This window comes from Fusarium poae, chromosome 3, assembly GCF_019609905.1.
Source record: "Fusarium poae strain DAOMC 252244 chromosome 3, whole genome shotgun sequence".
NCBI lineage: Eukaryota > Fungi > Ascomycota > Sordariomycetes > Hypocreales > Nectriaceae > Fusarium > Fusarium poae.
The window spans coordinates 2,738,507-2,752,372 of record NC_058401.1 but is presented as its reverse complement, the minus strand read 5'-3'; the positions used below and the strand labels follow the sequence as shown (position 1 = coordinate 2,752,372).

Sequence of the window (13,866 nt, the reverse complement as noted above, 5' to 3'; positions counted from 1 at the left end):
TTATGGCCGATGCGATAGCAGAGCTGAAAGAAAGAGTAGGGTTCTGAGTGGACCGTCTCCTGATGGGTGCTGTCCCAAGAAAGCTTGGAATGACGCAGCAGTTCTAGAACTGGTAGCCTGTCGGTCCCGAGCGTATTTTCCAAGAGCTATGATGATGCTGTTGACCAGGCTTTTTTCCACTGAGGTACTGGACGAGAACACATCCTCAATCGTGCCTAGACTTGCCCAGAACGTTGTTCAGAATTGATGCTCCCATGCTTTCCTGCCCATTATTCTTCCATAGATGCCAGCCAGCCAACTTCACTTTTCTCTTTATCAGGAATTTCGATCTTTCTGATTACATCGATGTATGTATCAAGGGCCATAGAGGCGAGCTGCGAGCTCCGCTCTTGTGACCGTTCTGTAAAGCAATCAAGCCCTGGTCGAGGGTGTTGCCGGCCGCCTCCCCCAAGTCAATATTGAACCACACCCTTCGAAGGCTTTCAAGGATGCGCGGGACCCCCTCAAAGCTATCCGAGTCGTTGACAACATCTGGATCGAACCATTCATAGCCTTCAAGCTCCCGGTCTATTTTGATCCCAGCTTCACCTCGACCACCGCCAGTTTCCTAACTTGAGGGCGTACGTAAAAGGGTTGACTATTCATTCTCTTCCAATCGAGTCATCGACAAAGGGAAAGGGGAAAATAGGCGCAAAGAATCCTTGTTGAGTGTTGTTTTTTCTTCAAATTCTCTCCAGGCTGTGTCGAGTGGATCCGTGTCGTTTCCTTTATGCTGCCGGAGATGCCCGCGTATTTGTGTCTGGTTGGTAGTAAGCACAAATTACAATTATCTGACAGCTATAAGAGAAGACAAGGATTGCCGATAAGTGTTTACGTTACCACTCCGGCGAAAGAGAGCAACTTGCGGCTTCTGATTTGGGTTGTTGGATGGGAATTTGAAAATGAAGCATGTTGCAACGGCTTTGCGACTTGAGAGGTGCCATGTTCGGTAGGAATTTGCAGAGCCCTGGTAGTTGGCACTAGTGATGATGACTCAAGACAATGGATGAGCTCGTTCGTATTGAAGTCCATTTGGCAGATAGTAGACAAAGAGTGTCATGTGATGAAGTGGGTGAGTGACTCTGTATCGACGGAATGAATGTCTTACTCTTATTAATACCTCATGTCACCTTCCTCATTATTATCACACTACAACAGTAAAGAAGCATGAACAGTCGATGTGTCAGGCAGGCGAAGCCTTGTTTGCTCTATTTCTACGTACTGTTTTCATATTCTCACGAATAAATCTTTTGATGCATGTCAAGAAAGCACTTGGAAAGGTTCGGCAGGGCGTTTAATTGGAGATGGTATAAATAAATACCTGACATTCCATCAGGTTCTCAATCAACACTCCAAAAGCCCCCCAATCTTCTTAGACTCAACTTGATTGTTCAGTACCTAGCTCTTCTCCCAAATTTATTAAGATAATTAGTTACCATGGGCCTCAGCGTTTCAAAATTTGTCTACATAGTGTAGATCTAAATGAGATACCCATTATACGACTGCCAATCGACATCTATCCACGACACCAACTCATTATAGAGCATATGACCTTGATCTACAAGAATCGGTTGTTGAAGTGTCTCTGAAGTCAACTTGTCCGGCCATGATTGACCCATCTCTACTGTTGTTCGGTTTGCAATCGGATCGTAGGTTGTCGAAGCTTGACTCATGTTGGCAGAACGCGTCGCAGCGCTGATGTCAACAGGTATAGGAAGTCTTTGAACAAGAACGCGAAGGTCTCTAAGAACCGTCGCGCAGTCTCGTCCATAGTTGCTGCCCACACGGCTCTCATCCTCGAACCTGGCGATCACAAAGTCAAGATCGAGTGACCGGGCCTTTTCGGTTCTAGATGATGGACACAGATCCTCGACCAACTGCTGCAGCATCAAAACAATGGCAGCGTTGAATATAAAATGAAGACCAGCTTGAAGCAGCTTTCGAGGTTGATTAACAAGTAAGATCTGGCGTGCGAGACGAATGTTGTGCTCTGCCGAGGCAATGCATCGCTTGAGGTGAGGAAGCTGGGGGTGTGTTCTCAAGGAGCATTGGCGAGAGACGAGCTTTTCTGCAAATGACTTTTTGACTAGAGCAAAGAAAACCGGGCGTATGGTCAAGATGATGAGCTGAAAATCAAGGTCAGCCGAAGAAACAACAAAGAGGACCAAATAAAATACCTGGTTGTAGTGCATGTGTAACAAGCAGGTGGCCGGGTCATCACTCAGTCCGTTGCTTGAAAGTCGTATGGTTGGCGGAAGGTTTAGACTCCAGTTATCAAGCATTCTGATTTCTCCTTCGAGACTTCTTACAGGTCTCGCAACATCTTCTGAAGGGGAAATGCGATATGTGTTACAGACAATGTGACTTGAGATTCGTGAAAGCTCGACGTGCGCCTTGAGACCATCGGCTGGGGGCATAGATCTGTTGTACAAGGTAAGTTTAGGAAGTTAAAAAAAAGATAGATATATGAACATACGGGGCATCACAAGGGGGTTCTAAACGGATAGCATCGTCCATGATGGTTGGGGGTCTTCCCATTAGACAGCTCAGATAACGATCTAGCACGTATAACGTCCAGAACACTCGCTTGCCGCTTTCATCTAACCAACCCCTGTGAGAGCCATGCATGATGCTGATATGCATGGCGCTGCTCACACACATGTAGGCAGCATCACGGCGATTCATCTCAATCAAGTAGAATCCCATCAGAGTCAACGCGGCAACTTCATTGGGTGTAAAGCGGGTGATGTCGAGAGGATTGCCCAAGAGCATACGGGCCCTGCTGAAGTAGCTCTCGCTGAGATGGGAATCTATCGAAATATCCTGAGGTGGCATGATTGTAGCCTGAGAGACGACAGCGAATGCCGTCTGATACAGAGCGAGAGGACGGCATTTTTTCAACCGGACGACCGGCGGGTCTCGCTCTAGTGAAGGGATTACAGGTGTCACTGAGAGATTCCCCCACCAGTAGATACCGCCGCTTGGCCAATGTCCGTTCCCGTCCTGAATAAAGTATCGTAGCTCGGTTAACATGGCGTCCATCTCTGGGTGGGAAGGGAACCATGTAGGGTCGACATCACGATCATGCAAAGGACGAGAGTCGTATGTCTGATAGCGGCCGAGACTCGACAAGAATGCACTGCCATCAGAACCAGGGCGAAGATTCTGGTAGGCAAGAGGCAGAACAGTTGTCATGAACTCCTTCAGGTAATCAAGAAATGTTGCACCACTCGTCTCGCCGAGGAAGCGTGCATAGCCGTCAGGATCATGCAGTAGACGGCCTTCTGTAGTTGCCAGGTTCTCGTCTTCATCCTGCCTCTGATTTGTATTCGATATGGACTGTGCTGGTTGGGAAAGATGCGGCCGTGAAAGCCCAAGGTTAAGATCTTGGATCCGCGCATCTGGAAATTGGATTTGAGACTGAGACTGAGGCTGGGGTATTTGTTGGAACTGTCGATGAACGCTGGGATATTGGTATTGAGGAAGCTCATTTGCACCCCTCGCGATATTTGGGTGGCCATCTATGGCTTGTGCTGTGTGTGTACGAACTGTTGATCCGGCACCAGGCCCAGCATTATGACCAGCACCAGAGATTGTCCAACCAAGCAATGCAGATAGCTCTTGGCGACTGTTGGCATCGGTAACCGCGTTGGATATAGCAGCGGGTACAGTATCCCGAAGAACCCGTTCATAGAGATCGACCTTGTGTTTTAGCTCTTGAAGCTCTGCGCGTGTAATAGAAACCTTCTCAACAGGAAGAGGATATACGCAATCGCGTGAAGAGGATTGACATTGTCGACATGGATGCTCACCAGAGCATCTGACTCTTCTCACGTTGCAAGCATTGCACCTTTGAAAGAGACATTTGTTAGACTAAACCAATACGTGATTTGTTCTCCTAGAGGATTTGATACATGCGCGGCGACATTTGAATAGGTCGCTATCTGGAGAGAGATGACATTGATAGATAATAGATAGGCTGGTGGTGCACAGCAATTGATCGATAACACCTTTCCCGAGAAGATATCATGTACCAACAGCCACGGAAATCTAAAAAAAAAGAAAGGAAAGATGCAGAATAGTTGACTAAAGAACCGAAAAAAGGCAACTTACGCTGTGGCGACACGCTTGCGGTGCTCGGGAGCAACCTTGTGTCGGCGGGGATTGACAGGAAGCCTTCGTGGAGCAGAAGCAGCATTAGCATTAGCATTAGCATTAGCATTAGCAGTAACAGCAACAGTGGCAGTAGACCGAAGTCCTGCCGACTGCTGTGCTCCAGCTGCTTCAGTCCCAGTTAGACCAGACTCAGATCCAGACTCTTGGGGCCCGAGGGGCTTCATGGCTTAGTCGTCGGGTCGGGTCGTGGGCTTGTGTTCCAAGAGGAGAACAGAACATTCGTCGTATGCTTCCATTGACTGAGAACCAGTCAGCCCCTGTTCAGTTCTATTCAGTTGCCTTGACTTTTTTGTTGCTTTCCTACCTACCTTAAAGAGCTAGACAAGGATAGTTAGGGGGGATCAAGTCCGAATAGGTAGTTTTTAGGTAGGTTGTCCCCCACATAGCCTACTGCTACTGTAACCAAGACCAGTTTATCTTGGTTTGTTCTGTTCTGTAAGAAATAAAAGAAATCTTTTTTTTTTTTTTCGTTTGTCTTCGTTGGTGCGGAAATTGGATACAGATACACAAAGCCGGAATAAAAGCCGGTTGATCAATTATGGAGAAAGTTAAAGCACAAAGAGGAAGAGAACAGAAAGAGAAAAAAACAGACATCAAACCACCAATGGTTCGTTTTGTTTTCAGCACGGCACGGCACGGTCAAGATAACCCTTGCTAATGCCTCCACTGCTTTCTGACTGTCTGCTCTGTTCTAGTTAGTTTCTGTTGATAGTTAAAGAAAATATTGTAGCATGTTATCTTGTTCGTTGTCCCTCTATAATTATTCCCAGTAAACGTCTAACCGGTTTATCCTTGTTAACCAGTTACTATCTCTCAGATGTTGCGATCGACGACGCACAGCTTACGTTTTACACATGGATCAAAAGCCAGACTGAACCGAGGCTCGCGTAGAACAAGACGGATAACGTAGCTTGACAGGGGATTGCAACCTTGTCAGCTTTCGATGTCATTGCCTGGGACACAGAATAATCTGCTTACTCAAGCAGCATCGTGCAATTTCCTGTACGAACCTCAATATGGAAACTCGCCAAGGGTCACTTGACAAAACGTGATGCAGTTGGGGCAATATCAGGCTCTTCTTTTGCATGCCTGACTTGGTTATACCTCTTTGAGTGTGCAAAAAAAAAAAAAAAACCACCCTTGCTTTGAGCAATAAGCGTACCACCGATATAGTCAAAGTCTTGGCAAATAAGTGTGTGCAGTGTGGCAAAGGATGTCCGGCCCGGCTTTACATCAATAATATCTAGAGAGTGGCAGAGTTCTTCAACATTAGTCTTCCAGGAAAGGGTATAATGGCTCAATACCAAAGCCTGAGCCCCGGAGCCGGCCAGATTTGATATTGGAATGATCGCTATTGAAGCCCGTCCAACTTATGCGCCGCCTGCATGATTCTACGTTGCCTGCCGAATGATACCACTCTCGCTTGATCGGGAGATTCTCATCGATACTGCCCATTATAGAAACTGATCCGTTCCGGAGTAGCGGAGATACTACGCTTACAGGATAACAACAACACTCGGTATAGGAAAAGGCAAAGGTTATGAAGTCATACTGAGCTGTGTAATGATTAAAGTGTAGCAGATATTAAGAGCTAGATAAGGATTATTTAAAATAGCCTAAGCAGCGTGCCCTGACAGGCACAAATAAAGGATATCTTCTACAGTGAAGCTTGTTGTGTATGGACATTTCTCCATGTAATGGTATGATTCTAATATCTACAAAACACCACAAAACAAATCCACCTTTTTGTTCGCACCATCTCTAGACAATGATAATATTGACAACAAAGAGATATAAAAAAAATAGGATATAAAAAAGATGCTAGCCAGAGGACTTCTCCTTCGAGTCCAACCAACCATTTTCGCTGCCCGTGGTAACCCATAACACTTCCAATTAAACATTCCATTTATTCATGCTGTCGTGACAATTTATTGCTTGAAGATAGACTGAACGATCTCGCCCGAACGTGTGCTCAGAACAGAGAGAAGTGTATCGCTCAACTTGGGAAAAATGTTAGTACAGATAAATACTAAGGCAATAGTGTTTCACTTACTCCGTGGGTACCCTCACAGCAGCCTTGCAACCAGACGCCAGAGTCATCAGCAACGGTGCCAGGAGAGAACTTGACTCGGTAATCTCTTCCGACAGCCAGTTTGCGCTCACCATCTTGCGTCTCAACGTTCCAGCCATTGGCTCCCTTGAGGGACTCGTTGCGTCCCGATACAGTCTTGGGGAGCATGGTCCAGGCATCTTTAAGCATATCAATATGGGCGCTTCGCTTGTAACCAGTAGCAGCGATAATCAAGTCAACATCAAAAACCTCCTGATCAACGAAGCCGTCGAGAGGGCCATCGTTTACGCGCTGAACCTTGATCTCGAGAGCATCGCCCTTGGTGTCGACGCTGGCAATCTCGCGTCCTGAAAGGATTCGGTGGGGCCACTGGGTCTCATCGTCGCTAATCTCGCGCTTCTGGTCGTACATCTTCTCAAAAAGGTGCTCAATAAGCTCCAGACGAACGACACCATAGTTGGTCGCACGAGCCTCAGTCAGCAGGGTCTCGCGGGCCTTGACAGATCGTGGCCACAGGTTGTCAATGTACTCAGGGTTGAAGATGGAGTTTACACTGTACGTCATGGTCAGTCAAAGGTTCAAGTCTGAGTAGGCATGTGCAGGTAAATAACTTACAAAGGAGAGTCATCACTGGGGCGGAGGAACTCCTGGCGCATGATAAGATAGGTCTTGGAGTTGGGATATAGGTTTTGGACGTTGTTGAAGATCTCGGCGGCACTTTGACCAGCACCGATGACAGCAACTCGGTACGGAGCATTCTGCTTGGTAAGGATCTGAGGGGCGTAGTTGGCGAATTGGGAAGAGTGCAGAACGCGAGGGTGCTTTGCGGGAAGGCTCTTAGGGAGGGAAGGCTGGCCACCAGCGGCAACAAGAACATGTCGGCTGCGGAAAGATTGGATCTGGCCAGTCTTGCCATTGCGGGCTTGGACCGTAAAGGTCTTGACAGCACCAGCCTCCTTGCTCTCGGGGGAGATGGAAAGAACCTCGTTGTTATAGTTGACGACGTGGTCGAACCAAGAGGAACACCAGCGGAGGTAGTCCTCGTACTCAGTACGGGCAGGCAGGAAAGTGCCCAGGTTGGTGAAGTCAACTAGACGACCTTGGCTGTGGAGGTAGTTGAGGAAAGTGAACTCAGATCGTGGGTTGCGGAGAGTAGCCATATCCTTGATAAAGGAGATTTGCATCTTGGCTCCAGGAAGCAACATACCGGCGTGCCATGCGAACTTGGGCTGCTTCTCAAGGAAGAGGACCTTGGGAGCTGTGCCGTCAGGGCGAAGATTCCTGCCCTCGGCGATAGCATCGTGCATAGCGACGGCGACGGCCAGGGAAGCAGGGCCGAAACCGGCACAAATGAGATCGAATTCTGAGTCTGCGGGGGCTGTCTCAAGGTAGCGCGATCTCTCCTTGTGAATACGAGGTCCATGGCGGACGGCTGAGGGAGCACCGTTGCCGTTGCTGTGGCCATTCATGTGACCGTTGCTGATACCGTTGGTGCCGTTAGAATGTCCGTTGGTACCGTTAGATACCGGAGCATCTGAGCCAGAGAAAGAAATCTCGCTGTGGGGACTCATAATGACTGATTTTTTGTTCTGATGGGTGATGTAACTATTGAAAGAAATAGTGAGGCTAACACAAAATGTGTGTATAGATTGAAGCCTTGAAGTCGAGATGGGTAGGAGTCGGCAGAAATTCGACTGGGTATGTAGGCAATTTTAAATATAAATGCCCTTTTGAAATTCCAGGCAAATATCAGCCGAGTCGGTTAATGAACAAAAGTGAGTTATATAAGAGTTGGAAGGTTGAGAGAAGAAGCTGCGATGTTTGGGTGAGGATATAGAATGAATAAGAGTGACACGATGAGGGTCTGACTCTGATGATGAATAATGAATGGGTAGCTTCCTATGTAGTCCAGTCCAGTCCAATCCCACAAAGGTCTTGAAAAGGTAAAGGTGAAGCTTCTTTATGGATGATAGAAAGAATGGAGGAACGGGATGGTTCCGAGAGATGGGGGAGATATGGGCATTTTGTAGTTTTAGAGTAGACGGGGATGGTATGGGATGGACTCTGATCTACAAGGAGCCCATTGATTCGGTCCCATTCTCAAACTAGGAACGGACGATGGGCCCTCAAGAGGACGAAGAAGCAAATCCCTACTACCTATCATGGACTACAGCTCACGGTAAAGTTCTTCTCCATCAGAGAGGGAAGGGGTTCCTACATTTCATTACATGAGAAGAGCACTCCCAGAAGAGGTACATGGAAGAGGCGGATACGAGTACATAACTTAGTCTATCAGTCAAAGTTCCCCATGTATAATACAACCTTGTCAAGCTCGTACGTATGGGGAGGAGGTACATTTGCGATGGAACCATGATACATGGAAAGCATCCATGATGGGGACACTACGTAGGTACCTAAAGAACGCAACTAAACCCACTGCATCAGAGCGATGGAAAGGATTGTTATTGCAGGCTTTCGTTTCTTTTCGTTTCTTTTCTTGGTCTAAGTGCCGTACATCCTTGTCCCGGAAGCCAACGTGGAGCTACGGTTGCCAAGCGATGAGTTGGATCACAACGGCAGAAAGGAATCTTGGTCAGTTGCTGCACTGTAAAGAGAATAGAAATGGTGACGGAATTCATTCAGTCAACGTCAGTTTAGAAGCTTGTAAGCCCCCAAAAACCAAAGCCTAGGCCCTAATCATGAGTAGCGTGCAGCCTAATTTAGTTCTTCAAAAACAAGGGTGGGATCGGGAAATGGGTGGGCTAAAGCTGCTATGGGAGGGGGTGTATCCAGCGCCAGCTAACTAAATGAAAGAAAACACCAACCTTTTGGAGCTCTAGCTTGGAGGGGTCATACATACCATCTTTGGGCATCTTCCGTTGTATATTTTTCGCATGCTTTATTTCTTTTCACTTTTTATGCTGGTTCCTGATGGTGCAATATCTCCATATAAGTTGTTATAATATTCGTCCAAGGGAAATACACCTGCCAAAACTGGGTTCTGGTTAGCACCTACCCTAGTACTATATCACCTTCAAGGCCTTGATTGTAAGCAGTTGTTTCCTGAGCATAACATGTCAATCAATAAAGATTAACAAAAATTCTGAAAATTTTATTCAAACAAATCGATCACAGTCATCCTTTGCCTCATATGAAGACTCTTTTAGCCGCGGCATCATCACCATTATTGGCACCATACATTGGAAACAATGGGTTAGACCGGTCACCAAGCTGCAAGGGAATGCAAATGGAAGGAAAATGTCGCACAGTCAGTCACAGTTAATCGAACGTCTCTGAGGTGGCTCCTCCGCGTCCATGGCCACGGCGTACCTCGTGGACCCTCCTCGTGGGACCTCATCGACGCCGTGAAGTTCCGTAGCGTGAAGGTGAGGGAAAACTTCCAGTCCACCTACAAACGCACTGCACCTTAATCCCCGAGTAGAATCAACCATCATGCTGGTCTGCGGGTCCAGCAGTCAGCCTCCCAGCACCAGCCAAACCGGTCGCAAGCACCGGCGTGGGTGACTTGGGACTCTTCAGGGATGCGTGGCGGCTAGGCTAGGACCTTTGGACTGGCATTAGACGATCAACAAGGAAACGATAGACATTAGATGACTGAAAACCCAGAGTCTGAACAAGCATAAACTCTCAACAGACTATCTCTTTGACAAGAGTCGTTAAATCTGATTAAAGTTTGGCAACCGATGATCTTAGACATATACCCATCGTCTGCCTACCTATATGGACGAATACGATACGACTTGGTATGTAGTAAGGCGCCTTTCGTGCATGGCGATCCATGTGCGTTGACATCTTTAATTAAAAAGTGGGTGTTGTGTCGTGCAACCTGTCTAAGTTTGAAGCATACCAGGCTTGCTATGCACCACTTGCTTCAATACAGCAGCGAAAATATCGTCTACTTCTCGGTCCATTTGTTGTTTAACCTGAACGCTTCTTTTCGGTTGAGAGCATTGTTTCTCTATTCCTCCACAGTTTCGCCTATGCAAAGCGGAGTGTTGATGGTTGGTCGGAGGAAGTGGAAGTTTTTCCTCTAATGTGATGCAGAGCTAACTAGGGATTCCCGGTAACGCAGCGCGGAACTAGGCAAAATTGATGCGATGCCGGTGGTCATACTCGGGAAAAGGATCAGATAAGATTGACATGGCAAAACGTCCAGAGGCGGTCTTGGCGAACTCTCTAGACCTGGCCACTCCCGGACAAGGGGTCACGGCAGAGAGTCTTAGTGCCGGAGCACTCAGAATAGAGGAAGGGAATTCGCCAAAAGGATCAAGTTACTGGTTGCTACTGCAATGGGTCGATGCAGACCCTGAATACATACGCTACGCTACGTATTGCTCTGGGGGATTGTGAGCGTGGGAGTGGACGTGACATGGTGTGGCAAAGGGCCTGAACTCAGACGTTTTGGCCGATGACGGCTTTCGACAGCCCCCACCTACCTCCGGTTCATATGTGAAGCCTCACACCGGTCGATACGATACGACGTCAATCCCTGAAACAAGAACGAAGAAAATTCTGACAAGCAAAGAGGGCGGCGAAGAACGGCTTTGACGGCATAAATGGACACCAAAAGGTCGATCACTCGCAGAATAATGTCGTTCGAGGGAAATGGGGGGCGAGTCCCACAGAGTGAGGGTTGGACTTGGTTTGTTGATTGGAGCGTTGACAACTTGAAGCGGATTCTGAAGACTAATACACTCCAGTGTGGAGATGAGGGAATTATCTGATGATCTGATAAACCGGATCTGATAAGATCTAATTAGCCAAGTCACAGTAGCGCAGCACGCCAGCCTCAACTTGACTGGCTCCCGATCCCCAAAGGTCCGTCCTCTCCTAGGCACTAGCCCTGGTTGCATGGACTAGGCCCCTTGCAAGAGGTCGGGTTGGATTGCTATGTTTTCACTCTTTGGGGCCAGGTACCGATCGAACTCAAACAACACGGGAGGTATCCGTAGTCGCAGAGAGAAAAATTTTCCTCGCTCGTGAATCGAAGGGGCCGTCCCTGTCGAGAAGACTTGGCCGATTACAGTACAAGCTAGGTGAGTTAGCGTTTCAGCCCCAATTCGCCGCTGATCGATAAGATATTCAGAGTCGGGCTTGCAGCCATGTTTGACGATCAAGATTCGCCGGACTAGCGGACAGTGGTTTCGCAAAAGCCGTTCCATTGATTGATTAGATTGTGAATCTTTTTCGAGACATTCTGAGACTGCAGCAAGCGGAACGCGGCAGGGATGTTTGCCCCTTGTCGATGCGTTCATTATGTTGCAATGGAAACACTATCGAGTTATGCATGAGACACGCATTGATGGGACGACAACTCTGGAAATACCCGTGGTATGGCACGATGGGATCGGCGAAACCGTAAGATGTTTTCTGCGCCGTACGTAGCAGCGTAGGTAGTACATATGTACATATCCCGACACCTGGTGTTTCTTGTTCTCTCGTACAACTTCAGACCCTTGTTTTTAGATACATTACATTCCGCAATCTAGAACATCTGGATCTTACCAACGCTCCGGCAGTCAACAACAATCGTTGTTGGTTCGTTCTCTAGAACAGCACCCAACTCGACGGCGTCTATCCTTTTTTTGACCCCAAATGGGAAGACCCAAGTAGTACCCACAAGAGCTCCCGTCAAGAACCCCTGGCAATGAGTCGATGCGAAGCCACAGACCACCATCAGGTACCGAATTTGTTTTAGGTTCTGTCGACATGCAGATGAACAGCGGAGCGGTTACTTATGGTGCAAGGCAGAGATTTTACAGATAGAAAGAGGACGGACCGTTTTAACTTCCCGAGGTCCAGGAATGGAATTGGCACTTTTCTTCAAAGTTGAATAATAAACTTATTTTAGATCTTCGTCTCTGTAATATGTGATTTTCTATGTAAATGAGGGCGTAGGGTTTATATTCGTTGTAGAACGCTCAGGTACCTACTGGTAGGCGTTACAAGCTCACCACCAAACTTCTGGAGGTCGAAAGACATTCTGGAAGTTTTTCTCTCTCTTACGGCTATTGTATTGAAAGCTGCATATTATTGAAGAGACCTTGGCCACCTACTCATTACTGACAAGATCTTTTTATCGTTACAAAAGCAATCTTCATTCTGTACTTCTCGGGAAACTTTCTAAAAGGTGACGTGGGTCCCATGCATGTATTTGAACATGGATCAACTATTAGGTTATCTGATTAGATCAAGTCGAAGATCAGCATGTCGCCTGCTGTGTGCAATGCCTCAATCTGACAATTTTTTCTTGTTCTTTTTTCTTTCTTTTTTCTTTTTTCTTTCTCATAGTATTGCACTCTTCCCACCCTCAGTTCAATATACTGGGTCAATCCATAAAAAGTAAAACCGGGTCTTTTTTCTATATAACACCTCAAACTCTCTTCATCCAAGAGGTTTTGTGATAGCTGATAATTCAGGTCAGTGAGAATAGGGTACCTTCCTGCCCGCAGCAAGGAAAGTCAACCAATGAATAAATGCACCTTCCAAACTCAGGTCCTCAACGTATGAAGAGGCAGCCCACACCTCCCTTCTGTTCCCCCACCTGCACCTTGCATCATCCAAGGCCTAACTAAAGACCAGGGCCTAAACTCCACCATCATCACTCCTGCTTCATCATTGCTTTCAATTACCTACCTGCCTACCTATTCTCGTCTGTTGTCCTGAACCCTGGACATTGCTTGTCACCCGTTTTTTAGGCTTCATCTACAGCTGCACCATGTGATGAGTCTGCTATTGCTCCAGTGCCAGCCACTGACGCCGCTCAACTCCATTCGTTTAACCGCCCCTAACGTCGTCGTTGTTGTCGTCGCATTAGGTAGCCACAAACCGACGGATCTTGTGCTACTTAGTATTTTGTTTCTACAATCGAGTCCAAAGCTCGCCTAGGTCCCACGTTACGGTGTCATTCACCATTCTGAACCGCATCCCCTCGGGTGTCCGAGACTGCACCGACCGAGTATGGGTCCTTCTCAATCGATGAGCCAGGGGTTTGCCCTTGTCCATGACAAACTCTTTGATCGCTTTGAGGTATCGTCACTTCGAAGATTGAGTAATGGTTTCAACCCTTTCCGTTGTCGGTTTGATTTCTGCACCAATGTTATTTCCTAATCGACACACCACTTGTTCATTGAATGCATAGCATGGCTCTCTCGCGTCTTCATTGATTGATATTCTTCATATCTTGTAGAACAGGTAAGTCAGCAAGCGTTCAATCGTCTCGACCAGTCCTCGGATTGTTCAATACACTTTTCATCTTATACACAAAAGTCCTGTGTTGGCGTTTCCCTTTTGCCTTTTCCCTGCGTCGCGTCGCGTTGACCACGTTCTACTCTGCAGAGGATCTCTTGCATTCACCTATAATGTTTTGATCATAATTTCTTACTCAATTGCATTCCGCGCATCCCTCTCCTCACACTACTATCTACCCTTGGCGTCCGTTCTATAACCCAGACCTCTCCGGCTTTCTGCCTCAGCGTTCTGTTCCATAGGTAAAGACATATATTCGCCGGAACATCGGCAAGGTTGTTGGGTGTTGGTCCGTGTCTGATACAGGAGAG

At 47.3% G+C, this 13,866-nt stretch overlaps 2 protein-coding genes across 2 annotated transcripts; both read right to left on the bottom strand.

Annotated features, from left to right (window-relative positions):
* Window positions 1-1,517: 1,517 nt before the first annotated feature.
* On the bottom strand, window positions 1,518-4,379 carry FPOAC1_008309 (uncharacterized protein; the record flags this gene model as incomplete). Its single annotated transcript, XM_044852754.1, has 4 exons — window positions 1,518-2,165; window positions 2,217-2,460; window positions 2,516-3,889; window positions 4,153-4,379. The coding sequence occupies 4 exons, from the start codon at window positions 4,377-4,379 to the stop codon at window positions 1,518-1,520; spliced, it is 2,493 nt and encodes an 830-aa protein (XP_044705424.1).
* Window positions 4,380-6,143: 1,764 nt separating this feature from the next.
* SID1 (PAK- GC kinase Sid1) lies at window positions 6,144-7,857 on the bottom strand (the record flags this gene model as incomplete). The annotated part of the gene is made up of 3 exons (XM_044852753.1): window positions 6,144-6,215; window positions 6,269-6,839; window positions 6,902-7,857. The coding sequence occupies 3 exons, from the start codon at window positions 7,855-7,857 to the stop codon at window positions 6,144-6,146; spliced, it is 1,599 nt and encodes a 532-aa protein (XP_044705423.1).
* Window positions 7,858-13,866: the final 6,009 nt, after the last annotated feature.